We start from the raw sequence: 26,478 nt of genomic DNA on the forward strand, positions 1-26,478 counted from the left end.
AACTATATATTTTTTTAGTAAATTTTTATGTAGTAAACAAAGAGTTGAGTTTGGAGTTTGAGTTTTCGAGGTTTAAGATTGGGGCGATGAGATTGGAGGACTGGGTTTGGGGTGCTGAGTATAGATAGTTGAGTTTTCGAGGTTTGAGATTGGGGTGCTGAGATTGTAGGAATGGGTTTGGGGCGCAGAGTTTGGAGGAATGGGTTTGGGGCGCAGAGTGTGGAGAATTGAGTTTGGGGCGCAGAGTTTGGAGAATTGAGTTTGGGGCGCAGAGTTTGGAGAATTGAGTTTGGGGTGCAGAGTTTGGAGAATTGAGTTTGGGGCGCAGAGTTAGGAGAATTGAGTTTGGGGCGCAGAGTTTGGAGAATTGAGTTTGGGGCGCAGAGTTTGGAGAATTGAGTTTGGGGCACCAAGTTTGGAGGATTGAGATTTGGGCACAGAGTTTGGAGAATTGAGACAGAGGTGCCAAATTTGGAGGATTAAGATTAGAGGTGTTGAGTTTGCAAGATTTAGGAGTTTAGGGTGCTAAATTTTGGGTGCTGAGTTTGGTGAATTGGGTTTAAAGGTTTGAGTTTGGAGATTTAAGTTTGTGGTGATGAGTTTGTAGGCTTGAGTTTGGTGCATTACATTTGGAGGTTGAGTTTGGAGTGCTGAGTATGAAGAATTGAGTCAGAGGTGATGAGTATGAAAATTAAGTATAGAGGTTTGAGTGTGAAGTGATGGGTTTGAGGTGCTGAGTTTGGAGGATTTAGTTTGGGATCCTGAACAAGTTTTTAAAAGCCCATTCATTCTACCCATTGAGAAATTTTACACGTAGAAAAATAACACCAATTATGGGCATATGAGGACTACAGAATGGCGCACAACTCCAGTGGTGTATTCAGTCCCTAGTTGACAGACTTTGAGAAGGAGCACATTATTGGACTAGGAGAAGCAGGATGGCTGTTTCCAGGTCATCAGAACTGCAACAGACTGAAACCGCATCATTTTTAGCAATGAATCCAGGTTCTGGCTGGGATCTAAAATCGGTTGTGTTGAGTATGGAAGTCTTTTAGTGAGAGCTTCAATTCTGCATTTGCTGTTAAGAGACACACTTCCTGTTTCACTTCCAACTGCTGGTGTGAAGAGTCTCGGGGGTTATCACATATGACACCAACAGCTCAGCGATATTTGTGCAGAACATCCTGTGGCCACATGGGTTTCTTCTCATAGTGGGGCTTCCAATTGGCATTTTTTAATCAGCAGGATCATGCTCGTCCAGACACAGGAGATGGGAAAATTTCTACCAAATTGCGATGCTTCTTCGCCCTGTCTGGTCTCCAGATTCATCACCAATCCAGCATTCATGTGACTATCAGCTGTAGAGCAGGATCTACAGGCCCAGCTGTAGCAACATCTGTGGGTAAATGTGCTGCAGGATCCATACAGAACATATTGTACACCTCCATACCCACCTTTCAATCATACAAATAAAGTTTTACCAAAAAAAACAAACAAAAGAATTGACAAGTAGAATGCCTCAACCACTTTATTATCTTCAGAAAAGCACGCAAAGATTTGTATAACCAGTAAATAAAACAATTGATAAATTACTAATTCTGTGCAAACACTGGAATACTATTTTACACCTTGCAATGGACGCACACCTGAAACGTCTGGAATCAGAGAGACTCGATGTGGCTCCTCTACAAAGCAGAAAATCAGAAACAACGCAAATTTACAACAAAATAGAAATCTGGATTTCCTGATGATTAGAAGTACAGCTGTGTATTTCGCCTGTGCTGGTGTAGGTAAACTTGTAGTCTGAGAACGGTTTATGGGACAGGTTTACTTTTCCAGACACAAATTATAGATTAAAAAAATAATAATAAAGAGTTTGGATAAAATTCTGCAGCTACTGAACTTTTATTTCTGTCTGTCAAATTGCTAGGTCAAAGTTAAATCATGCTTTATTAAGCCTCTGTGATGGCCTGACTTCAACCTGTAAACTTTTTATTTAATACTTAAAAAGTTAATATTGTAAAATGACCAATAATTGCTACACTTATTTTAATAAACACAAAAGTTAAAAATCGCAAATTAATTTTCCTTTCTAAAATACTTAGTTACGAGAACTCTAAACCTGTAATTTGTATCTGGAAAATGAGCCCTTTATCTCTGTATCACTGTAAGACTTCAGAAAGCAGGCAAAAATGCGTACATGTATTTAAATTAAGAAAACTAAAAAGATTAAAAAAGGTTCTCCCAAATATCATTCTTTATTGAAACGTCTGAACCCTTCAGCTATGATTTGTCTTCAATGTACTCAAAGCTGCTCAGATCTACAGTACCAGTCAAAAGTTTGGACACACTCCTTTTCTCATTCAATGATTGCTTTCTATTTTTTTTTTTAGTTTATTTATTTATTTTTACATAGTAGACTAATGCTGACATCAAAACTATGAAGGAACACATGGATTTATTTAGTAAACAGTAAAGCGTTAATAGCTGAATTGGGAGATCTAGGATGGGGAATCGAATTGGGAAGATAAGTTTGGGAATTGAGTTGGGCAAATTGGGCAGGCATTTGAGTTTGGAGAGATCGAGGTTGGAGAGATTGAGGATGTGGGTATGAGTTGGGGAATTTAGGGAGATTGAGTTTGGGGGTTTGAGTTGAGGAATAGAGTTTGGGGAGATCAATGTAGAGATTGGTAATGGAGAGATAGAGGTTGGGGAGATATAGGTTGGAGAGTTTGTTGATGGAGAGATCGATGATTGAGAGATCGAGGTTGGGGGTTTGAGTTTGGGGAGATTGAGTTTGGGGAGATTGAGGTGAGGTTGAGGAATCAAGGTTGGGGGTTTGAGTTGGGGAATTGAGTTTGGGGAGATTGAGGTGAGGTTGAGGAATCAAGGTTGGGGGTTTGAGTTTGGGGAATTGAGTTTGGGGAGATTGAGGTGAGGTTGAGGAATCAAGGTTGGGGGTTTGAGTCGGGGAATTGAGTTTGGGGAGATTGAGTTTGAGGAGATTGAGGTGAGGTTGAGGAGTCAAGGTTGGGGATTTGAGATGGGGAACTGAGTTTGGAGAATCGAGATTAGGAAATCAAGGTTTGGGGTTTGAGTTGGGGAATTGAAGCAGATTGAGAGAATAGTTGTCATCACAACTAAAACTGCACATTTAAAAAAATCTAGAAGTATAAAACATTCTAGTATAATTTAACACTATTTTTTGTTTACTACATAAATCATAATTTTTGTGTTCATATGTCAAAGGTTTAATAGCTTCCGTATTAGTCTACAACAAATTCATAGTAAATAATGAAAATAAAATTGAATGAGAATTAAGTGAGAAGTGAGTTCAAACTTTTTTAACCGGTACCGTACAAATTCTTCGATAGTCTTAATGTGAAGTAAACATGAAAAACATGACAAAACATTCCAGCATGTAAAATTATTTAAATCTATTATATTTCATTCTAAAACCACAATCACCTTTTTTCCAGTGGCTTTGTTTATTCCATTAAAATTAAAGATAATGTGCAAAACACAAATGGTTCAAAATATTAAAATACTTTCATTGATATGGGCCAAATATTAAACATATCAGAAGAAAAAAAATAATAATAAAGAAATGTATTGAATTGTATTGAAGTTTTTTTTTCACCCATTCAGTAAACTTTGATGAGAATTGACCAAATTACAGCGCTGTTCTTTTTTTTAAGATTAGCAGCGAGAAATCTGTAGACGTATAGATCACAGTTGGACTGGGGCTGTAGTCTGGGCTGTAGTCCGGACTCTGGTACGGAGGTACGAATGGTTCGTGTCTGAGAGTGTGGTGGTGGTGGTGGTGGTGGTGACAGGTATCATGATCTACACAGTCGAACCCCACACTACCTGTCTGCAGCTTAGGGCACCTGCTGGGCCCCGTGGATTGCGTTGGGGTCATCGTGAGTCATTGGCTGGCCGTTCTGGGACTGGTTAGGGTGGCCCTGACTGAGGTCCTGAGGGGGTATATCATTCTGGGCTGCAGGAACCTCTTGGTGGTCTGGAGGAGCTGGCTGGTGTTCGGGTGTCAGGGCCTGATTATGGTGGGTTTCCTCTGGAATAGCGTTTCCTTCAACTGTAAAAAAAAAAAAAAAGTAATATAATTCATTATAATTCAAATCTTAAATATCATATTAATACTATATATTACCACTAGTGCATCTCAATTTTTTTAAATATCATTAAAAAGTTACTTTATTTCAGTAATTCAGTTCAAAATGTGAAACTCATATATTATATAGATGTATTAAACACAGAATGATCTATTTTAAGCCTTTATTTCTTTTATTGTTGATGATTATGGCCAATGAAAACCCAAAAATATTATTAACATTATATAAGGCCAATTGGTACTTTTAGAAGTGTGGGCAGTGTGCCAAGTCCTGCTGGAAAATGAAATCCGCATCTCAATAAAAGTTGTCAGCAGAGGGAAGCATGAAGTGCTGACTTTAGACTTGACTTCTCTTTCTGCTCTCGTTGAAGGCGGTCGCATTTTCTTTCTCTCCCTCTCCTCCCCTTATCTCTCCTGCTTGGCTTCTCCTGTCTCGTCTGGCACTGCTATTCCTTAAGAGACTCTCTTCACACTGCTCTTCAAACGAAAAGAAATGGATTTGATCAAATGGTCTCTCAATGCAATTGACACCATCTTCTCGACGAGAAGCCTGGGTTCGGGGGAACCTGCTTGTCCTGATGGAACGTTTGCAGCTGGCTACACGAGGGATGCGTGGGAGACGTGGCGGACCGTGTGCCTGGCGACTCTTTCTGTGGAGGACATCGAAGACGTCTACCTTTTCGGCACAATGATCACAGGGTTCTTGCTGATTGGATTAGGCATTGCCCTGGTGTATCGTGAAATTAAAAGTGTGGGGACAGCTGTCAAGGGCCCCCAAAAGCTGCCCGACCTGATTGATGCGGTGGGCAGAGCTGTCGGCACTCAGACTGTGACTTTTAACCGCAACATGGAAAACATCTCGGAGAAGCAAACGGCTTGCAAAGGAAGGTGGAGAAAATTGAGACCATGATGGACAATAGAGAGTGACCATGCTAAACTGGGGAGCGGTCACTCGCCTAAACAACTGAAGTCTAATCTGCTTTCGGCTCCCGCCCTATCAGCACTCGGCCTTGTGGATGATAGGGAGCATTCCTCCAAAGAACACTGTGACTTTGAATCTCTCCCTGTTTACCTAACGACCCCCCCACCTCCCGTACCCTTTCCCACGCCTTCATTGCTTGGTCTCTTGTATATATTGTATGTGCCTATGTGCTGAGGTTTTTTTGATGTTCCTACACTGTGCTCTTCAGGGCACAGTCTAGGGGTATGTTTTTTTTTACCCTCTTCTTCCCCCTTGTATCCCTCTAACTGAAGAAATGATTGGCGGCGCGTGCACACGCTGCGGCTTACCCTGTCCTGTTTCCCCCTTGTATGTTATTGTATGGATGGGTTGATGGCTAATTTCGCTGGTTGACCATGTGACAATAAAGGCAATTCTATTCTATTCTATTCTATTCTATTCTATTTATAAAACACAGTGGATCAACACCAGCAGATGACAGACATGTCTCTCCAAAATCTTACAGCTCGTCATGCTTCCCTCTGCTGGCAACTTTTATAGAGATGCAGATTTCATTTTCCAGCAGGACTTGGCACACTGCCCACACTTCTATAAGTACCAATTGTATAATATTCAAATTGGTGGTATTCTGATTTTGGGGTTTTTATTGGCTGTAAGCCATAAGAAAAATTGCTTGAATAGATTACACACTCTGTGTGTTTAATACATCTATATAATATATGAGTTTCACATTTTGAACTGAATAACTGAAATAAATAAACAAACTTTTCAATGATTCTAATTTTTTGAGATGTACTAGTATATAAATAATATTGGGACTAAATAGGCCGGTCAGAATAAGTACTATCTGGGAAAGTGTATACTATCCTAGAAAGGAGTAGGTCTATTCAATGGTTACTCACCGTGCACTTCAGGTGGATGTTCTCCCTGTTTTAAACGCTCCATGTGCTCCACGGCCTGATCAAGAACAAAAGAACCAGAGAAATGCTTTTTAGTTCAGATAACCATACCCAATGGAAAGTAATAAGACTGGAGTTAATTTCAAACATATACCACAGACTTTTACAATTTTGTGAATCCAAAATTGACTTAAAACTTCATTCTTACTAAATCTACACCACACAGAAGTTATGTCTGGTTTTGACCTTAAAATTTAAATAGTATAAAGTTTTATGTCACATTAATAAAAAAAAAAACAGACAATTTAAAAGGGATCACAAACTTTAATGTACCACTGTATACTAGATGGGCAAAAGTATTGTTTCTCTAAACTTTTGCATGCACATATCCAACTGTTCAATATTTCAGTATTTTTTTACACTAATCGTTCTCTGAAAATGACCTTTTTTTCTATTTTTTTTCTCCCAATTTAGTTAGACCGATTGTCCCACTAATTCACTCAGCTGTATATGCCCCATCACTGGTGTTGGGAGAATTGATTTGGGAGAATTGATGGAGTTTAGGAGATTTAGGTTTGGGAGATTGAGGTTAGGGAGATTGAGGTTTGGGAACAGAGTTGGGGGTGGAGCCATGGAACAGAGTTTGGGGGAACAGTGTTTGGGGGAACAGTGTTTGGGGAGATTGGGGTTTGGGGAGATTGGGGTTTGGGGAGATTGGGGTTTGGGGAGATTGGGGTTTGGGGAGATTGGGGTTTGGGGAGATTGGGGTTTGGGGAGATTGGGGTTTGGGGAGATTGAGGTTTGGGGAGATTGAGGTTTGGGGAGATTGAAGAGATTGAGGTTTGGGGAGATTGAAGTTTGGGGAGATTGGGGTTTGGGAATAGAGTTGGGGGTGGAGCCAGGGAACAGAAATTGGGGGAACAACATTCAGGGAGATTGGGGTTTGGGAGATTGGGGTTTGGGAGATTGGGGTTTGGGAGATCGGGGTTTGGGGTGGAGCCAGGGAACAGAAATTGGGGGAACAGCGTTCGGGGAGATTAAGGTTTGGGAGATTGAGGTTTGGGAGATTAAAGTTTGGGAATAGAGTTAGGGTTGGAGTCAGGGAACAGAGTTTGGGGGAAGAGCATTTGGGGAGATTGAGGTTTGTTAGCTTGAATTTTTTTACTTTTTCCAAAAAGTTCATCCGAAAGCCAAATAGTCCAAACTTTTTGTTGTGAAGTGTATATTTTGATATTAGAAAACACAGGAATTCTCACCTAATTTTGCTAGACATCAATAATGATCTGTGTGATAATGACTGGAGTAAAATAAATGTTGTTGGGTAAATATAATTGTTGATCTGGTAGAGAAAGAGTGTGAATTTTTTTGACATTGCACAAAACATTGCACATCCTGCGATGTGACTGTTGTGCATGTGTTCACTGCAATATTAATGCTGAAACGATAAATTGTGCAGCCCTGGTTTGTTGTGACACATTCTGGTGGGCTTTGGGTTTTTCTTGCATAAAACCAAACCAATTGGAAAACGCTTCGAACTTACAAACTCAAGGGTGTCCACAAACATTTGGTCATACTGTATACTGTAAGTTTAAGAACAGACTGAATGAACAGGTTCTACCTGTTGAAGTTCTACTTTCTGGGCGTTGAGCTGCTGCTGCTGTCTCTCCAGCTCTTCCCTCTGCTTCTGCAGATCAGCAGTTTTCTGGTTCAGATCCTCCTCCTGTTTGGCGAGATGCTCCTCAAACTCCCGCATCTCCTCCTCCGTGTACGCCTGGTTCTGCTCCAGAGTCTGACCACACCCACATTAGGAGAAGTGACCAATCATTACTCCATCACAAGAGCAGTAAATATGATAATATTCAATAAATAAGCCATAGTCTTTTATGTACATCACTGTACACTGGCACTGCCAGGCTAAAGTACTCTACAGTGTTCTGCCCTTTGTGCTCAGCTTGATTACAGTGAATTGTCGGCAGCGTCTTTTAATGAAGATCAGTCTGTAATAGATGCTGTAAATAATGCGTATCTCCTACAACACCAGACCAATTTTGAGAGATGTATTGATAATTTTATGCATATTAATATTAATTTCCTATATATATATAAAAATATTATAATAATATAAAAGTTTAGTGTTCTGTGTTAAAGCAGCTTCACACTGCACAGATATGCAAATATACACACAGGAACACAGAATCTTGCTCCCATGCCAGACAGCTCTGACCAATCAGAGAAGTTGATGTGCTCATGTGGTTTATTTGTGCACATTTTGGTGCGTTTAGTTTAAGTTTATGCCTGTGTGAAAACAAACCAAACAGAGGGAAAAACTGAAGCTCCAACTAAACAAACTCATCAACTGATCCAGATCATAGAAACTTTTACAACTACAGGTGTGAAAATGCTCTTTTATACCCAGATAATTAGGTTCTAATTCAGAAATCCTTACAACCAAGCTGAGATGATTAAAATAAAAAAAAATAAAAAATAAGATTCCTCTATTTAATTTATCATGCGTTCTTTATTCCAGCTACCCACATTTTACAAGTATAAACTAGTATTTTAATAAACGTCACTAATAAAAATATGATCGCAATTTGCATTTCTTACATTCATTCTTTCATTTACATTTAAATATCCACTATAAAAACTTGCATCTTAAAAAGAACAAGTGAGATTAATCGCAGTTAATCATAAAAATTTTGTTGTAATTATTCTGACTGAATTCTTTTTAAACAATTGTCACCACTAATTAAAAATTAAAAAAAGAATGTGCCTTAATATTTGTTAGAATATACAGCTCTGGGAGTAAAGGCGTAAAGTTATCCAAAAAGCAGTGTGTAAGACTGGTGGAGGAGAACATGATGCCAAGATGCATGAAAAAACTGTGATTAAAAACCAGAGTTATTCCACCAAATATTGATTATTTCTGAACTGTTAAAACTTTATGAATATGAATTTGTTTTCTTCGCATTATTTGAGATCTGAAAGCTCTGCATCTTTTTTTATTTCTGTTTGGGAGAAATGTTGTCTGTAGTTTATAGAATAAAACAGCAATGTTCATTTTACTCAAACATAAACCTATAAATAGCAAAATCAGATAATTTTTTTCAGAGCTGTATATTAGACTCTATATTACTAGACTGGTAATGCTTACTGTTTTTCAGAGTTACGTGATATACAGTCTCCTTCAAAAGCATTAAACCGGTGAGGCCAATCCCTTAATTTCATCTGTAAACTACTAATAGTAATAGTCTATAGCAATCTATAAAGAAATAAATGGATTGGTCTCACTGTTCCCATATATATATTTTTATTTATCTTGACCACGTACCTCCCAGCTGTCCGGCTCCAGAAACTCCTTTTTCTTGGTTGCCGTCAAAAACTCGTCTAAAGACACCAGCCTGTCCTTATTGGCATCAACCTGATTCAGAAGAATGAGAGCGATGATTTACATTTTAATTCTTATCTCAGTAATAAAGACAGTAAAACCATGTTGGACACTCCATTACCTCATTCATAACATGCTCTCTCATCCTCAGCCTCTCTTCTTCCATCTCCACCATGTCGTCTTCCTCATTAGTGGGGTCATAGATCTTCTCCAGCTACACAAAAACAAAAAGCACATCCTTTTAGACCCATAATTACTGATTTTAGGCTCTGTTTACACCTGCTTAATTCACATGCATTTAGAATACGTTCACTCAGCAGGTAAATGTGACCAGAATCCAATCTTGTACATCATATGTGTCACATGGGTGTCATTTATGTGTGTAAACAGCAAAAAAAAAAACAAACAAACAAAAAAACACAATGAATCTGATCTGGGCCACTTTAATATATGGTATTGAAACCTCATTTCCTCATTTATTCAGAATATATAAGACTTTTATAAGATTATAAGATAATAAGGTACACTATGAATGAATGTCTATTTTCTAATAGGTTTTCATACATAAGGGGCACCAGATAATAAGGCACATTTATGTATATATTATATGTTTTATAAAGTTTTTACTTTTTATGTCAAATTATTTTTTTAAGGTATTTTAGATTTTTCTTTACATATTTTTACATATATATTTTTATTAAATGTTTACTTAAATTTAAAATGCGTACTTCTTTTATTTTTTATTTAAAAAAAAATACTACTTTATTTCCTATTATTTCTAAATCATCATTAAATGTGTTCAATCCCTTTGATGTTATAAAGGCTCGACAACATTGTAAATGAGGGTCACCCTCAATGTTTATTCCCGAGTGAAAATAAAGGTTGATTGATTTAAAAGACACTATAAGGAACTTGTAATTCAGCAGCTAACTTAGCTAACTAAGTTAAGTAAAGCTAAGTAAACAAAACTGTAATAAAAAAAGGACTTTCTTTTTAAGTCAAATGAGCGCTGGATGTTAATCTACACAGATTTCTCTCCTAAAACTGTTTATTTGCGCGAGTAAAGAGCTTCCGTTTATTTACAGAAAGCTTAGATTTACAAATTTCTCCAGCACTAAGGCTGGAGCATTAGCAGTAGCAGCTAACCGCTCCAGCAGTACTAGCCGGGGTTAGGAGCAAGCTACAGGCCGATAATACTCCCCTCTGAACGGGCACATAGCGAGCACAGTTAGCGGATAATGCTAATGCTGCTCCAGCAGTGCTAGCCGGGGGTTAGAAGCAGGCTACAGGCCAGGCCGATAATACTCACTTTTGAACTGGAAAATAGTGGTTAGCGGCTAATGCTAAGGCTACTCCAGCCCTAGTGCTGGAGAACTAATTATAAGGCGCTGTGATGAATTTCTTTGGAAAATTAAAGGATTTTATGTGCGCCTTATAGTGCGAAAAATATGGTAAGTGGTGGAAAAAAATGTGATAACAGACTAAATATTTAGACTAATGCGTTTTTCCCAAAAATATTAGAAGGCTCTTGTTGCATCCACAAGATGTTCCTAACGAATTGTCCAGATGCAGCTACAGATTGTTATGCAGATTTAAAGGAAAACAAAAAAAAAACCTGTCCATAGCTGAATAGTGCATACTTTTTACAGCAACCTGGAATGAATTCTCAGTGATGAGCTCAGCTGCAGTCTGAACTCATTAATAGCTCGTGATATTCTGACAAGGTTTAAAGTGAAACTTAAGGTGAAGCACAATGCCGTCCGGCAGAAGATACAGGAGCATCCGAGCCTCCACTACTAGACTCTGCAACAGCTTCATCCACCAGGCAGTCAGACTTCTCAACGCACAGAGACAGAACTGAACCCCCACCCCACCCACCACTCACCCAACACACTCGCACAAAACTAAACTGTATACCCCCCCCCTTTACACAAAACTAAACTGTACACCCCCCCCCCCTTTACACTCACAAAGAACTGAACTTCACCCACACACACACCCAGTCAGCACACAGAGGCTGACATGACTTTATTTGCTGCACTCTTAAAAACTATAAACTCTACCTCAGTAACTGCTGTGATTATATATGTTCTATATGTTACAGTATGTCACACATCTCTGCACCTTATCCTCACTATACACTTTATTATACCGTATCGGTACTGCACTGTCCTGTCTTTAAATTGTCTCGTCTTTTGTATTTAGTGTATTTATTGTTATTTAGAGTTATAATTTTATATTTTATGTTGCACTGTCGTCACTCCTGCACTTTATGTTGTCTATTGCTTGTGGTTCTATGTTGCACCATGGTTCCGGAGGAACGTAATTTCATCACACTGTGTACCTGTACTCAGATGTAATGACAATAAAAGCCTCTTGACTTGACTCTCTTGACTTGCTCTGGTGCGTATTTGTGGCACCTACACAGTGTGAACTGTTCTGACAGATGTCAGACAGGGATCACCTTAAAAAGATTGTGTGAAGAGATTAACCTAAATTTCAGATTTGGGCCACTTTTACTTGCTGTGTCAATGTAGAAATATATTTTCATGACAATAATATGTATGTAAGTATCAAGTATTTACCTCCTTTGTGAACAGAGCCTCTAACTCTTGTTCATCGAAGAATCCGTCTCCATTCGTATCTGCATTAAATGATGCACAAAAAATGCAAAATTGAGTCTCAGAGCAAATCAAACATTAAATTTAGTCTGCAGATCTCGGTAGGTTCAGTAAATATCTTACCATGAAGGTTAAAGAAGGTTTTAGGGTCGAAATCTTCCGGGTCAAGACCATCAGCCTCCTCCCACACTTCCTTCAGCTGATCCTGACTGCCCTGCAAACACAACACATTCAGAACTTCTCAGAGACTTCCTACGCAATTGGAAAATCCATGTTTTTGTTCCCCTTTTTCACTCAATTTAGCCAATTTTCCCACCCATTCAGCTGCTACTCAGCTGTATATTCCCCATCACTAGTGATGCCACAACACAAGGAGGGGTGAAGACTAGCAAATGCTCTTCTGATACATGCACAGCAACAAGTTTAAATTAAAGGTTAAAAGTGTAATTTTACCTCATTCAGATTAAAATGATGGTCAGTGATGGAGTTAGTTGACAGAGTTGTAAATAAACCCAATAAATACTGTCCAACTTCACAGATATTTTATTAAATTCCGCCCAATTATATTCATTATTTGCATAATGGGTGTGCCCACCAATCCGAACTTCTCATCAGTGTGTAGTTTTGCTGACCAGGTCTACCTTACATTTGGTATTCCTTTTATATATATATATATATACATATGGTTGTGTATATATGGAGCAAGTAACCATCTACCATACTCTAACTGAGAACTGCAATGCATGCAATAGAAAAACACACTGACAGGATGTAAGCAGGGATATTTTATGCTGAATTAGGAACTAAAAACACAAGCCCGTAACCTCCCCTGAATAATAATTTAATGATAAATAATAAAACATTAATAATAATATATATTTTTTAAATATTTTCATTGTTACTTACTTTACTATTTAAAGAGTTAAGCAAATGCAAGTTAAAAAGAAATGAGGGTGAAGTTTACTCAACACTTGACTTTTTGCTGTTTGTGAAGTCAGACTCTATTTTTAAACTGCTGTGATGCTGATCAGTATTTGCTGATCAGCATCACACTGCTAATGCTCGGAGGAAAGCGCAGCGACTCGGTTCTGATACATCAGCTCACAGACGCAGCCTTGTGCTGATCCACATCACCCTAGGAGTGATGAAAAAAAAAGAGGGCTATCCACTGTCCCCGAACAGAGAAAGTAAGACCCATTGTGCTCTCTCAGGCCTCTGGCAGCTGATGGCAAGCTGCATGACTGGGATTCGAACTAGTGATCTCACATATCACAGTGGCAGCGCCTACATTGCTGGCTAATACACTGAATAATGCAATGCCTCAGTAAGAGTATATATTAGTTTTAGAATAAAACGTACAGGATGATTGACTTTAGGATGATCAGCATGCTTCTTCTTCATCTCCTCATAGTGCTCCTCCTCCTTCTTCCTGCCCTCCTCGTCCAGCGTCTTCAGGTGCTCTCGTCTCTCGTGCTCCTTCATCATTTCATATTTCTTAAACTCCTCGTGCCGCTCCTTATCAAAGTTCTCCAAATCACTCGTAGCCTAGAGGACAAATAAACAAAAGCATTTGTTAGAGGTTCAGAGATGTAACAAAAAATAAATAAATTAAATTGCTGTGTTTGGTGATGTGGGGTTTGTATTTGAGCTGTTAGTCGATTATTATATTGAATAAAAAGGAAAAGCATACACCTAATACACCTAATTGTCTTCCTACTTATGTTGTAATTGTATAAGGAACACACAACCTACCATAATTATAAATATTGGTGTTTACAGGAGAATTCATTTTATCATTATCAATTTTTAACAGCACAGTAGTGTAGTGAATAGAAATATACACTTAGCTGAAATTCTCAAGCATTTCCTTACAATGTTAGCGTCAGAAAAGAGTTTGAAAAAGGCTATAACTGCCACCACATTTAAGGTGGAATTGTTTAACTACTCTAGCAGCCTCTAAGAAAACTGAGCCAGAGGAAAAAAATAACTTGTCAGTAATAATAGCTTGACCAAAACTACAGTTTGTTTCGGAAAAGTAGCTTGAGCTGCCACATTTAAGGTGGAATTTAAGGGGGAAATGCTTTGGTTAACTTCACTAGACACAATAATGCAGACCCAAGTAATCGATTATTAAATTAGCTGCCAACTATTTTAATAATATTTTTTAAATTTTATTTAATTTAATCAATTAGTTGTTGCTGCCATAGTCCAATTATTTAATAGGTAAGTGAGTACTTTTGGCAATATAGTGTATATATATCTGATACAAACTAAACAGACCTTTACTTCACTGGACGGGTTAAATAAATAGAATGCTTTGCAGCACCCAGAAATAAAAAAAAAACAATATTTTTAATAGAGCACCAAATGGTGTAGGTAGGATTTATTATTACATTAAAGCTCACCTTCCGTCGTTTTTTCTTTCATTTTAAAATGTCTAGTTGTGGTCTCTAGTATGAATGAATGACATGTGAGCCGTTTTTGTAAAAAAAAAGTGCTCAGGTGTCTCTGTATAGCTCTTTTTTAATGGACTGTTTTAGGGGTGTGTCCAAAATGACCGGATTCCAGCTTTGCTCATGAATATTCATACATGCAAACAGCATGCAAATATCTCTCCTCTGATTGGCTAGGAGTACTGCGACGCCCCTCCACCGCTCTGCCGCTCACTGCCTCCCACCTCCTAACTGATGAGCGGTGATGTTGCGTCGCTTCAGCTCCGCCTCTGGGAGTTTCTCCAGCCAAGGTGGGCTGGTCTGTGAGTTTCTGCCTACGTAGGCAGAAAGATAATTCAAAATTCACCCGTTTTTCGGAGGGGGGATTTCTTTGCTTAGCTCCTGCAGACAATGGGGGCTGCAAAACAGTTTAATGTGCAGGTGTACACATTCAACTCGGAGAGACCTACTGTATTCCACAAAAAACAAGAAAAATCGGATTTTCGCGGAAGGTGAGCTTTAAATAAAACTACAACATTAACACAAAAACCTATAATATACAGTGGTAAAAAAAAAAGTTTGGGAACCCCTGATAATTTTCATGATCTTCTTTAATATATATCATTATTTTTTCGGATCAGCAATTTCAGTTAAATATACCCATCATATAGCAGAGGAACACAGTGGACTCTCATTGGAAGATATAGGAAGCATTTAGAGGCTAGTATTTCGACAAAAGGAGGATCTAATAAATATTTATATAATTTTTCAGTTGTTTTAAAATTAGTTTAAAGAATTATGGCAAACTTTCTGTAAATCATTTAAACTTAATTTCACTTCTCAAATATCACTGTGTTCATCTGCTATATGATATATTTTACCTCAATTTGTGGATCTGAATAACGAATGATTTATAAAAGAAAATCATAGAAATTATCAGGAGTGCCCAAAACGTTTTCATACCACTGTAAGTTGTTTATTCAAATTGACAATATAAAAAATATATATTTTATACATTCAGTAGGCTGGCTCTGTAGAGCTGATTTTATGTTATGAGGTAATGGATGAGGAGAAGCAGATCAATAAATTGAACCTATCAATCAGATAATAAACAATATAGACTCCCTAAAATGCTCTAAGATTGATTTACCTTATTGGCTTCAATTGATAAATAATTTATCTATTAAACATAGTGGTATTAAGAACCATTCAATCCCACAGATAGGAAAACCATTAGAGGATCTTACGCATGTTATATTACTAACCAGATAAGGCAGGATAGACTCATATACTTTGTTTAAGGTTCAAGATTCTCAAGGTTGTCTGTTATAGTGAATAAAATCAGAGCTATGATTTGGTCAAAAAAGCCCAATAGTCCTTCACAGTAACACGTCTCATACTTATTTCAATAAGAGTGTGCATCAACAGCATGATATTAACCACGTACTCTATCACCATGCATTATAACTGCTAAATACGCACCTATAAGGTGTTCAGTAAACAAATCAGTGCCTCCACACTATAATACAGCAGATATATGATGTTTTATTACAGTAATGTGTATTTACAGTACTCATAGAGTAGTGTTTAAGAGACTAGCACATGTGCCAGAGCTGTAATACCCATAATAAGTAAGGGTAACATTATCTGCATGTGACCACATACCGATTTGATGAGTCTGTCAAGATCCTCCACCTCGAACGTGTGAGGGTTCATGTGGTTCAGATACTCAAACTGCTTCAGTAAGGCCTGGTGATCCACAGCCATTCCTAAAGAGAAGAAGAGGCAGAACTGCTGAGATTATGGCTGAAACAAATGGGCGCAGTTTAATGACTTTATGCCTTAAAGCCCATGATGTTGAATAGTCCACCTCTGCTCTCCCTCAGCTTTTTAAAATACAGTAATTTTGTGCTTTTTGCCCAGAACTCTTAAAACGAGGCATTAATAACTAGGGGTGTTCCATATCATATCGTACATGTCATATCGCCAACATTTTTGAATATCATGAACAATATTAAACCCTGAAATGTCATGCCATATTACCTACCCCTAATTATCACATAATTATCTTTTTTTTTTGCTGTTTTTAGCAAAAGAAAAAAAACACACTGTTCTCATTTCCCATTATATATCTAGTAGAGACAGATTATGTCTGTCCAGTATCATTAATGTTACTGCAGCACTACCTATATAGAGATATATGAAGTGCATTATTAGTATTGATCAGTGGTAGGTTCTTTATAATAAAAAATAAAAAAAATCAGTGTTTTGTCATATCGTCAAGAGTATCGTTATCGCAAAAATACCATGAAATATTGTGATATTATTTTAGGGCCATATCGCCCAACTCTATTAATAACTTAAAAACTGCACAAGAAGCTTATTAAGGGCTGCAACTAATGATTATTTTGGTAGTCAACTAATCTGACGATTATTTTTTCAATTAGTCAATTAGACAACGATTATTTCTACCATCACTAAAAACTACAGAAACAGAAGAACATCAGATATTTAAATGGCATTTAAATATCTGAATGTTATTTAAACATGGAAAGTACTGATATTTAGTGATTAAATATTTAATCTGTTGTGTTTGGGCACTTCTGGAGACACAAACTAAGTTGATTATAAACTGTGTGAGCAAACCATTTACCCTTTATCTCCCATTGCGCTTCTGTCTCCAGCACTTTGTGTAATGTGGTACTGTTACAAATTAACGATTAGTCGACAACAGAATTTGAAGTCGACAAATTTAAATAATCAACATTGTCGATTATATCAACTAATCGTTGCAGCCCTACTGTTTACATACCACAGCGTATCATACTTTTTAAAGTAAATGACTTTACTTTAAGGTGGTGGCGCCCGGAGATTAGGCTATGCTATGGGATGTACACAGTAGATTTTAATAAGCTTCTTGTGCACTTTTTAAATGATTAATGCCTCATTTTAAATATCAGGGCTCTCCGGATTCTAGAAAGGAGGTGCGGAGCTACTTTAAAGATGGATATTGGAAAGCTGCAGGAGAGTGGAGGTGTGCTATTCAACAAAAGTAGGTACACTTTATCATGTTTTACTACACAAAAAGTCAATTTTAAATCTCCTTTAAATATTCACTATTCACTGTATACCTGTAACTCTACCTCTTCACTACTTTAACACAACTGATGCTCTCAAACACTTTATTAAGAGACAAGAAATTCAAGTTATTAACTCTTGACGAGTTCAGGAGCACAGCTGTTAACTGAAAACCTGAATTCCAGGTGACTCTACCTCATAAAGAGGTGCTACTTTGAATAATCTAAAATATAAAACATATTCTGGCTTATTTCTCCCTCCTACTATACTCAAATTTACCAACACACTTTATTTTCTGAATCAATATAATTCCAGCAAAAAAAAAAATATATTACAATTAAAGATAAGTAGCAATGTTTATTCTCCAGTTACTTTATGTTTTTTAGATCCATTGTTATATAAGGCATTATTATAATGTTATATTACTATTATATAAGTATTATAAGTATTGTGTCGTAAAGTTACGGCCTAAAGTGACTTTACATTTCGAGAAAGACTATAAAACTGAATGTCATAGTGACCTCAACATTACTACCACACAAATGTGTGTGAAATATAGATATTTCTTAAAAAAAAAACTGATACATTTAAAACATTTTATTTTGTACCTGTTGTCTTCATCAAATATAAGAAAATACATTAAATTTGAATCACAAAATTAATCTCAGACCTTTTTTTTTTAGAGACATTGAATTAACACTGAATGGGGTAAAATTGACCCCAAAAATAATAGGAGGGTTAACTTTTTTTTTTTGTTGTTTCTAAATAATTTATCAGCTTTTTCTTTTTAGTTTGGATGAGGTTTGTATTAAAGCCTACTGTCATGTTAAGGGTCAAATTGACCTGTTTGAAAGTTTAAAGATCTAGGAAAAATGGTTAAAAGTGTTTTTTCAGTGTGAAGCACTAAAACAGAATTGCAATGTTATGTTATAATGTTGTGTAAAAACTATTGTGTTTTTATGTTGGTCTTTTAAAAGTAATAAAGTTGTGAAACATAAAAAAGTTCTGAATCATTACCTTAAAGGAACACCATTGCACTAAATATTGATCGAATAATTAGTAATGGGAGTCAGTAATGAAATATTCACAGTACTTGTCAGGATTTTTTGTATAATTAAACATGCACCGCAAAATTGAACCACCATTATGGTTCCTGACAAATTTACATAACAAAAGGTTAATCTACAATGCAGAACACAATGAAAAAAACACTGAATGTGTCCAAACTTATGACTGGTTCTGTAAATGAACTGAATCTACAGTAAATTTAAAAACTTTGAGTCTAAGTCTGATATAACACAGTCAGTTAGTCAGTTACGACTGGCTGTTAAACCACAGTGAGACAGCTCTGCTGAATACGGGGTAAAAGGGAAGTTAGAGAGTGAATAAATCTTATCACTACAGTTTACTCACCATTACCCTCCTCGACGTCCTGTTTAGCTTTAATCAGCGTCCTCAGCCGGCTCACCTCCTGCCTTTTTAATTCATCCAGTTTAGTTCTCACATGATGGCTGACAAAGTCCAGCTCCTTCGCCAGCTTCCCTTGCTGCAATTAAACAATCGTCCAATTAATCGTCCAATCAACTGTCTGATTAACAATGCAATTTAACAATTTACCACTTAATTAAATTGCACAACAGTAAATGGATGTATTGAATGAATGTATTACCTTTATGTCCTCCATGTCTGTGTTGTGCAGCTTTTCTCTGAAATGCTGGTCTTTTTCCAGAAAGTCAATAACTTCCCTGAGATAACGATCATAATGCAGCCCAGTGTCCTAAAAACAATTAAACGAGAATATTATCCATTAGGAGTTGGATAATTTATGGAGATGAGGATTTATTTCATTTTCCAGCAGGATTTGGCACACTGCCCACACTGCCAAAAGTACCAACTGGATCTAATATAATATTCTAATTTTCTGAGACACTGAAAATAGATAACTCTGTGTTTAATACATCTCTAAAATATATGAGTTTCACATTTTCCAAAGAATCTTGGTTCTGGTTGTGTGTTTAAATACTTAAATACTTTACGTACCACACTCTGAGGGGGCTCCTGTACGGTCTCTTCTGGCAGCTTGACTTTAGTCTTGTCTACACTGATGGGCACGGCCTCTGAGCTGAACAGCAGGCTGGCGAGCACAAGGCAGCTGGTGATGAATCCTTTAGTCCAGGACATCTGGAATAAACACAAAATGACCACAAATTAGGACCTGTCTCAGACAGAAGATCTGACAGAGGGGTAAATGTCACAATCTCAAACCAGCCCTGCTCCCTTCCCCCGATCTAGAGGCTAAACGTCACAGAGGCATCATAAAATAACCTTAACGGTACGCTATAAATCAATAAATCACTTACAGCACCTCTAGGAAACGGGCTACTACCCAGGATCACGTAATTATTTATTTTATTTTATGTTATTAAAAATTTGAAATAAGAACATATAGGGTTATATATATTTTCCCATAAAGGGATTAAACCTAGTCTTTTACTATATTTTCTTTTTAATGAAAGATCTCCATTCAAAATGCACCAATTTACAGTCCACGATTAGGCTGAACATTGGAGCGACGTTCGTTTACAAAAACACATACAATTAAATATAAGTGCACATATACATTTTTATTATACATATTTTGCATTGTTTAAATTCTTTCTTCATATACCGGTACACAAAATGTTCAGGTTTTGAATTAGCCAGATATAAAATCCTAACATTGAATTAATGTTGAATCAATGTAAAATTGTAAAACACTTTCTAAAATTCTGGAAAACGTATTTTAAATGTTAATTCTATAAATCAACACTGTTTAAACGTCAGAATTTCAAAACTAACCGATGCCTACGAGAGAATGTTCAATAAATGTTGTTTAAATGTTGTATGCAATGTACCGCAACCAGACAAGTAACGTTTATTCAATGTTCTTTTCTATCAGGGATGGGTTACTAACAATATACACAAAAACATTACGTTGAATCAACGTAAATTCAATGAGCGCAAATAAATATATTCTGACTTCAGAGATCAACACTGTTTTATTGCATTAACAATAATAAAACTAATTGCTAAAAGTTCTTTGCTACAAACGATACATTAAACAAAAAACTAAACATTTAATTAATGTTGAATCAAATGCTGCTGAATCAATGTTAAATCAGCATAAAATTGATGTGTATGAATAAATCAGTTCTGTCATTATTTGCTTGAGTGTGAAAAAAATGTTAATTTAGTCAAAATAATAATAAACAATTAAAATATCTATATAAAATACAGTTTCTAATCACCTTGAAGGGTGTGATTGGAGATAACCACACCTTCACACTCTTATTCTTAAATGTTTTATACATTTATATATACAGTTATTATTTTTACTGTTCACGTTATAATTCACTTAATAACCTTATGATCTCTGCTCTCTTTTTAACTGTCACAATGACACAAGGCTTTGGAGGTTGTTTTTACTTTTTCAGGAATCAGGAAGGTCAGAGTGTTTTCATCAACAGTGAGAGCTGTGAGGAGAACGTGACCCTGAGCGGCAGAGAAGCTTCACTGCTGTTCTGCTGTTCTGGGACCAGTGCATATGAACTAGGAGACAACAAGCTCTCTGAGTGAAGTGCTGGGAACCTCTCCTCAGATAGTCAGTGCATGCCTGTTCTACACGGCGTAAAGTCACACACAGGCCAGAAGATCTTTGCATCCACTCTTTTCCTCTGTTTCCTCTTCTCACAGACTTTAGGACACTTAAGGACTGTCTGCTGTGTTGATGAAGGACACAGTGCTGAACAACATCATGATAAGAACCTGTTGCTCAGACAGGCTGGAGCTGATCACGTCATTGGAACTGGACAACAAACTGTTAACTGGACTCTGTTGACGTAATCATATGATAAGTTCTGTCCAATCACATGTCATTTGCAAAATGTATAACTGCTTGGATGAAGTCTGAGGAGTTCTCTCTGTCCCTCGACTGGCTTTAGTTTCTTTCTCTTTCTCTCTCTCTCTTTCTCTCTCTCTCTCTGGGTTGTGAATGTGTTGATCTATCGAGATTTTATTCGTTGATGTACTTTTACTCTTTTCTAATATATATCTATTAATTTTTGTTCCTTTTATATATCTGTAATGCTGAAACTATTTTTCAAGTAAACTTTAATATATTTTAAATTCTAAGCTCTGACTCATTGGTCATCATTTCATGTTCTGAGATTTCTCACATCCGAGTTTTATCTAAGTCATGCTGTGGTAAATTACCCTACAACTTCCATTACCTTATCTTTACCCTGATTATAGTGTTTTAGGCTACCCAAATATACCATTTAAACTGCCGGGGGCATGTTCAAATACGGTGTTTTTTTTTTTGTATATTTAGCCACCTTTTGTAAATATACACTAGAGTAGCACAGTTAGACAACCCTGATGACAAAGAACATTAAATAAACGTTTATTCTCTGCTTGCTTTACATCTTTAAATGCTGATAAAGGGAAAAGCTTAATAGGCAGCGCTTAGTGTTAAAAAAATTCAGACATTTGAATAAAAAGTTTAATAATGGTTTTGAATGGTTGAGGCTCTGAATCCACATTCGTGCTTTTACGTAAAAAATACTTCCTGCAAGTTAGAATAATATTAATCATTATTATTTTAAATTCTCTTTCGACACTGCAAGACCAAAGTACATGATATAAGAACAGAACACAAACAAGAAAAACACATGCAATTCAATCCACATATAAAACCTTAACGGTGAATCAATGCTGAATCACAGAAAATGTGCAATTAAATTTGAATCAATTCTGATGTCAGAGATCAACACTGTTTTAATGCACTAGGAATGAAAAATGAATGTTAATTTAATGTTAGCATTTTAACACTAATCAATCCCTACTGGGCAATATTAAATAAAGGTAGCAGGGGTGGGCGATATGGCTCTAAAATAATATCATGATATTTCAGGGTATTTTTGTGATAACGATATACTTATCGATATAGGAAAACTAAAATAATTAATTAATTTCAGGAACATAGTATAATAGTATAACAGAATAATCATAATGTGGCAAAATAAATAATATAGCATAAAATAATATAATGCAGCAAATAATATTGCAGAATATTTAGTTCAAGCATATAAACTGCAAACTAAAACAATTATACAATAAATACACATAAAGCTTCACAGTAAATAATAGACTCTATTATCACGATATGGATTTTTAATATCACAATATTTCTGCGTCACTGCGTCCCTGATGCGTTCAATGTTCTCTGCTATCAGGGATAGGTTACAAACAAAAGATAGAAAAAAAAGCTGAATCAATGTTGAATCAACGTTGAATCAACATTGGGTCAAAACGTTGATTCAACGTCCTTTTGCTATCTGAGCAACCATTAAAACATTAAATAAATGTTATTTAAAGGACATCATCCATCATCAATGTTAACATATGTAATGATGTAAAGCAACCAGGAAAGCAGCTAACATTTATCAAACATTCTTTGCTAACAGGGATAGGTTACAAACAATACATAACGCATCATCATTACATCATCGTAATTTCGTCCTCTATTGTTTGTATGCTTGTTCACATACAAACAATGAACAGTATTTTAGCATCTTTATCATACAATACCAGACTAATGCTTTAATAACTGTGACTCCATTACACACAGTGTAAACTACAGACTGTAATTAATAACAGTTTTGTTGTCTTTAAAATGGTATAATTGCTTTGTTATTATATTCAAAAATATTACCATTATGTCTTAGGTCTTAAAATTTAGTACAATAAAATTGTTTATCGCAATATTTTCTGGTACAATATATTGTCCCCAGACAGGTTGAATTAAAACGTTAAATAAAGGTTGTTTTTCCATCATCAACATTAAAAGAACAAAAAAAAAATGTTTATCGAATGTTCTTTGCAATCAGGGACAGGTTACAAACAACAGATACAAAGCCATAATTCTGAATCAATATTAAATCAATGTTGAGTCACAGGCGTATGTTAATTCAATGTCCTTTTGCTATCTGAGCAACTATTAAAAAACGTTAAACAAAGGTTGTTTTTCCATCATCAACCTTAAAAGGGGTAATAATGCAATTCAACCAGAAAAGTAGCTAACATTTATATGATGTTCTTTGCTCTCAGACATAGATTACAAACAACAGATACAAACCCACAAAGCTGAATCAATGTTGACACAATGTTGAATCTCAGCAACTATTAAAACATTAAAGAGGTTGTTTCTCCATTATCAACATTAAAAGATGTAATGTAACCAAAAAGTAACGTTTATTCAATGTTCTCTGCTATCAGGGGTAGGTTTAAAACAACAGATAACCTACAAAACCATAATGCTAAATCAATATTAAATCAACGTTGAGTCAAAGATGTATGTTAATTCAATGTCCTTTTGCTAACTGAGCAACCATTAAAAACCACAAGGTGTAATGATGCAATTCAATAAGAAAAGTAGCTAATGTTTATATGATGTTCTTTGCTATCAGACATAGATTACAAACAACAGATACAAACCCATAAAATATCAATGTTAAATCAATGTGAAATCAATGTTGAATCAACATTGGGTCAGAAATTTACGTTGATTCAATGTTGATTCAAAAATTTAGTACAATAAAATTGTTTATCGCAATATTTTCTGGTACAATATATTGTTCCCAGACAGGTTGAATTAAAACGTTAAATAAAGGTTGTTTCTCCATCATCAACATTAAAAGAACAAAAAAAAAAAATGTTTATCGAATGTTCTTTGCAATCAGGGACAAACAACAGATACAAACCCATAAAATATCAATGTTAAATCAATGTGAAATCAATGTTGAATCAACATTGGGTCAGAAATTTACGTTGATTCAATGTCATTTTGTTATCTGAGCAACCATCAAAACCTAAATGTTGTTTTCCATTATTAACATTAAAAGATGTAATAAAAACAAAAAAGGAACGTTTATTTAATGTTCTCTGCTATCAGGGACAGGTTACAAACAACAGATACAAACCCATAATGCTGAATCAATATTACATAAATGTTGAGTCAAAGATGTATGTTAATTCAATGTCCTTTTCATATCTGAGCTACCATTAAAACATTAAAAAAAGGTTGTTTAAAGAATGTTTTGTTCATCATCAACCTTAAAAGGGGTAATGATGCAATTCAACCAGAAAGGTAGCTAACGTTTACATGATGTTCTTTGCTATCAGGGATAGATTACAAACAACACATAAAAATTCATAAAACTGAATCAAAGTTGAATGTCCTTTTGCTATCTGAGTAACCATTAAAACCTTAAATAAAGGTTGTTTTTCTATTAACAACATTAAAAGATGTAATGTAACCAAAAAGTAACGTTTATTCAATGTTCTCTGCTATCAGGGATAGGTTACAAACAACAGATAACCTACAAAACCATAAGGCTGAATCAATATTAAATCAACGTTGGGTCAAAGATGTAAGAATGTAATGCGACCAGAAAAGTAGCTAACGTTTATTTGATGTTCTCTGCTATCAGTGTTATCTTGACAACAATATATACAAAACAATAACGTTAAATTAACGTAAATTTGATTTAGTTACACAAGTAAATACATTGTGGTGTTGGGTATTAAGGTTGTTTTAATGTATTAGAGATGAAAGATGAACGTTTATTCAATGTTCTATTGCATGTGGTTAATTAAAAAGTTCAGTAATAAACTGTAGCTGATTGGGTTTATATGTGTAGCAGGTTCTGGTTCAGGTCAGTGTTATTATGAGCTGGGTCCAGTAGTATAGGGACACGTCGCTGTTGGTGAGCCGCTGATTAGAGGTGGGATTTTTACAGAAAGTAAAAATCCATCCCAGGTTTTTGAACCAACTGCCTGGGCTGATCGAATCAACTAATCTGCAGCAGAGCCACCTAGGCCGTTAGTACAAAAACCTGGCATGGATTTTTACTTTCTGGACCTAAAGTACCCACCGCTACCTAATTCAACATTAACCATCACTACACAACCCCCACATTACCCTAACAGCCCCCGTCTGCCCTCTACAACAGCGATAATGTTAATCAGAGAGTAATAAAGCGGGTTATACTCACTTTATACGGCTGTATCTGTGTTTAAAGCGCGCTGTGCTGTTTATACTGTGCTGCTCTCAGCGCCGATACGCCGCCTCTCCGCCGCTTCCACCAGCACCAAACACTACACTAAACAGGGTTGCCAGATTCGTACAGTCTACATACACACAGAGAGGATGGGACTCTTATTATGTAATTTATTTAATTTATTAATACCATTACAAAGACAGACAAATATTTGAAAGCCACGATACGATATAAAATATAAATTGTATAATAATAATAATAATAATAATAATAATAATAATAATAATAATCTAAAGGCAACATAGCTAGAATGGGACTCTTATTATTTGAACTTCTTTTTAATTGAATTTATGTCCATAATAAATGTAATTCAAAATTTCTATATCTATCATTTAAAAAAATAACTTTGCTTAATGTTTAAATATTTTTTTCTAACATTGCGAAGACAAAAAAAAAACAATCTCACACCAAATATTAGAAAAAAAATAAGATATATACATATATATATAATTATAGGGATATATAATAATAATGATAGAAATCTAATCTAAAGGCCACGTCGCTAAAATGGGACTCATTATTTAAATTTGAGTTTAATTTACTTCTGCTTATATTAAATGTAATTCAAACAATGGAAAGACCAAAATAATTAACTAATAAAAAGTAAAATATATATATATATATATATGTGTGTCCTAATGCCAATTAATAGCCAATTTCAAACACAGTCAAAATAAATCGTTAAACCCCCCCAACCTGGCAACACAGACACACAGGCAATTCAGACACTGCAGCGCTTCCTTCAGGTGAGTTTAAGTAATTACCTGCAGATCGCAGCGCTGCACTAACCCGCTTCACTAATCTCCTG

The 26,478-nt window shown here is 35.9% G+C and overlaps 1 protein-coding gene across 1 annotated transcript; it reads right to left on the minus strand.

Annotated features, from left to right (window-relative positions):
* Nucleotides 1–1,510: 1,510 nt before the first annotated feature.
* On the minus strand, nt 1,511–25,724 carry nucb2a (nucleobindin 2a). Its single transcript, XM_049465422.1, has 13 exons — nt 25,605–25,724; nt 19,552–19,692; nt 19,181–19,288; nt 18,925–19,057; nt 16,099–16,202; nt 13,361–13,546; nt 12,125–12,215; nt 11,966–12,024; nt 9,502–9,594; nt 9,324–9,413; nt 7,611–7,781; nt 5,996–6,050; nt 1,511–4,096 (listed from the first exon to the last, which is right to left on the minus strand). The coding sequence occupies exons 2-13, from the start codon at nt 19,690–19,692 to the stop codon at nt 3,882–3,884; spliced, it is 1,446 nt and encodes a 481-aa protein (XP_049321379.1). The 5' UTR covers nt 25,605–25,724; the 3' UTR covers nt 1,511–3,881.
* Between the last annotated feature and the right edge of the window lie 754 nt (nt 25,725–26,478).

Source organism: Astyanax mexicanus, chromosome 16 (genome assembly GCF_023375975.1).
Source record: "Astyanax mexicanus isolate ESR-SI-001 chromosome 16, AstMex3_surface, whole genome shotgun sequence".
NCBI classification, from domain to species: domain Eukaryota; kingdom Metazoa; phylum Chordata; class Actinopteri; order Characiformes; family Acestrorhamphidae; genus Astyanax; species Astyanax mexicanus.

Coding starts and splice junctions, on each gene's coding strand:
- nucb2a (XM_049465422.1), bottom strand. CDS start 19,692: ATGTCCTGGACTAAAGGATTCATCACCAGCTGCCTTGTGCTCGCCAGC. Junction 12,216..13,360: donor ATCCTAAAGTCAATCATCCT/GTACGTTTTATT, acceptor TTGTGTTTGCAG/GGCAGTCAGGATCAGCTGAA. Junction 9,595..11,965: donor AGGCTCTGTTCACAAAGGAG/GTAAATACTTGA, acceptor GTTTTTGTGTAG/CTGGAGAAGATCTATGACCC.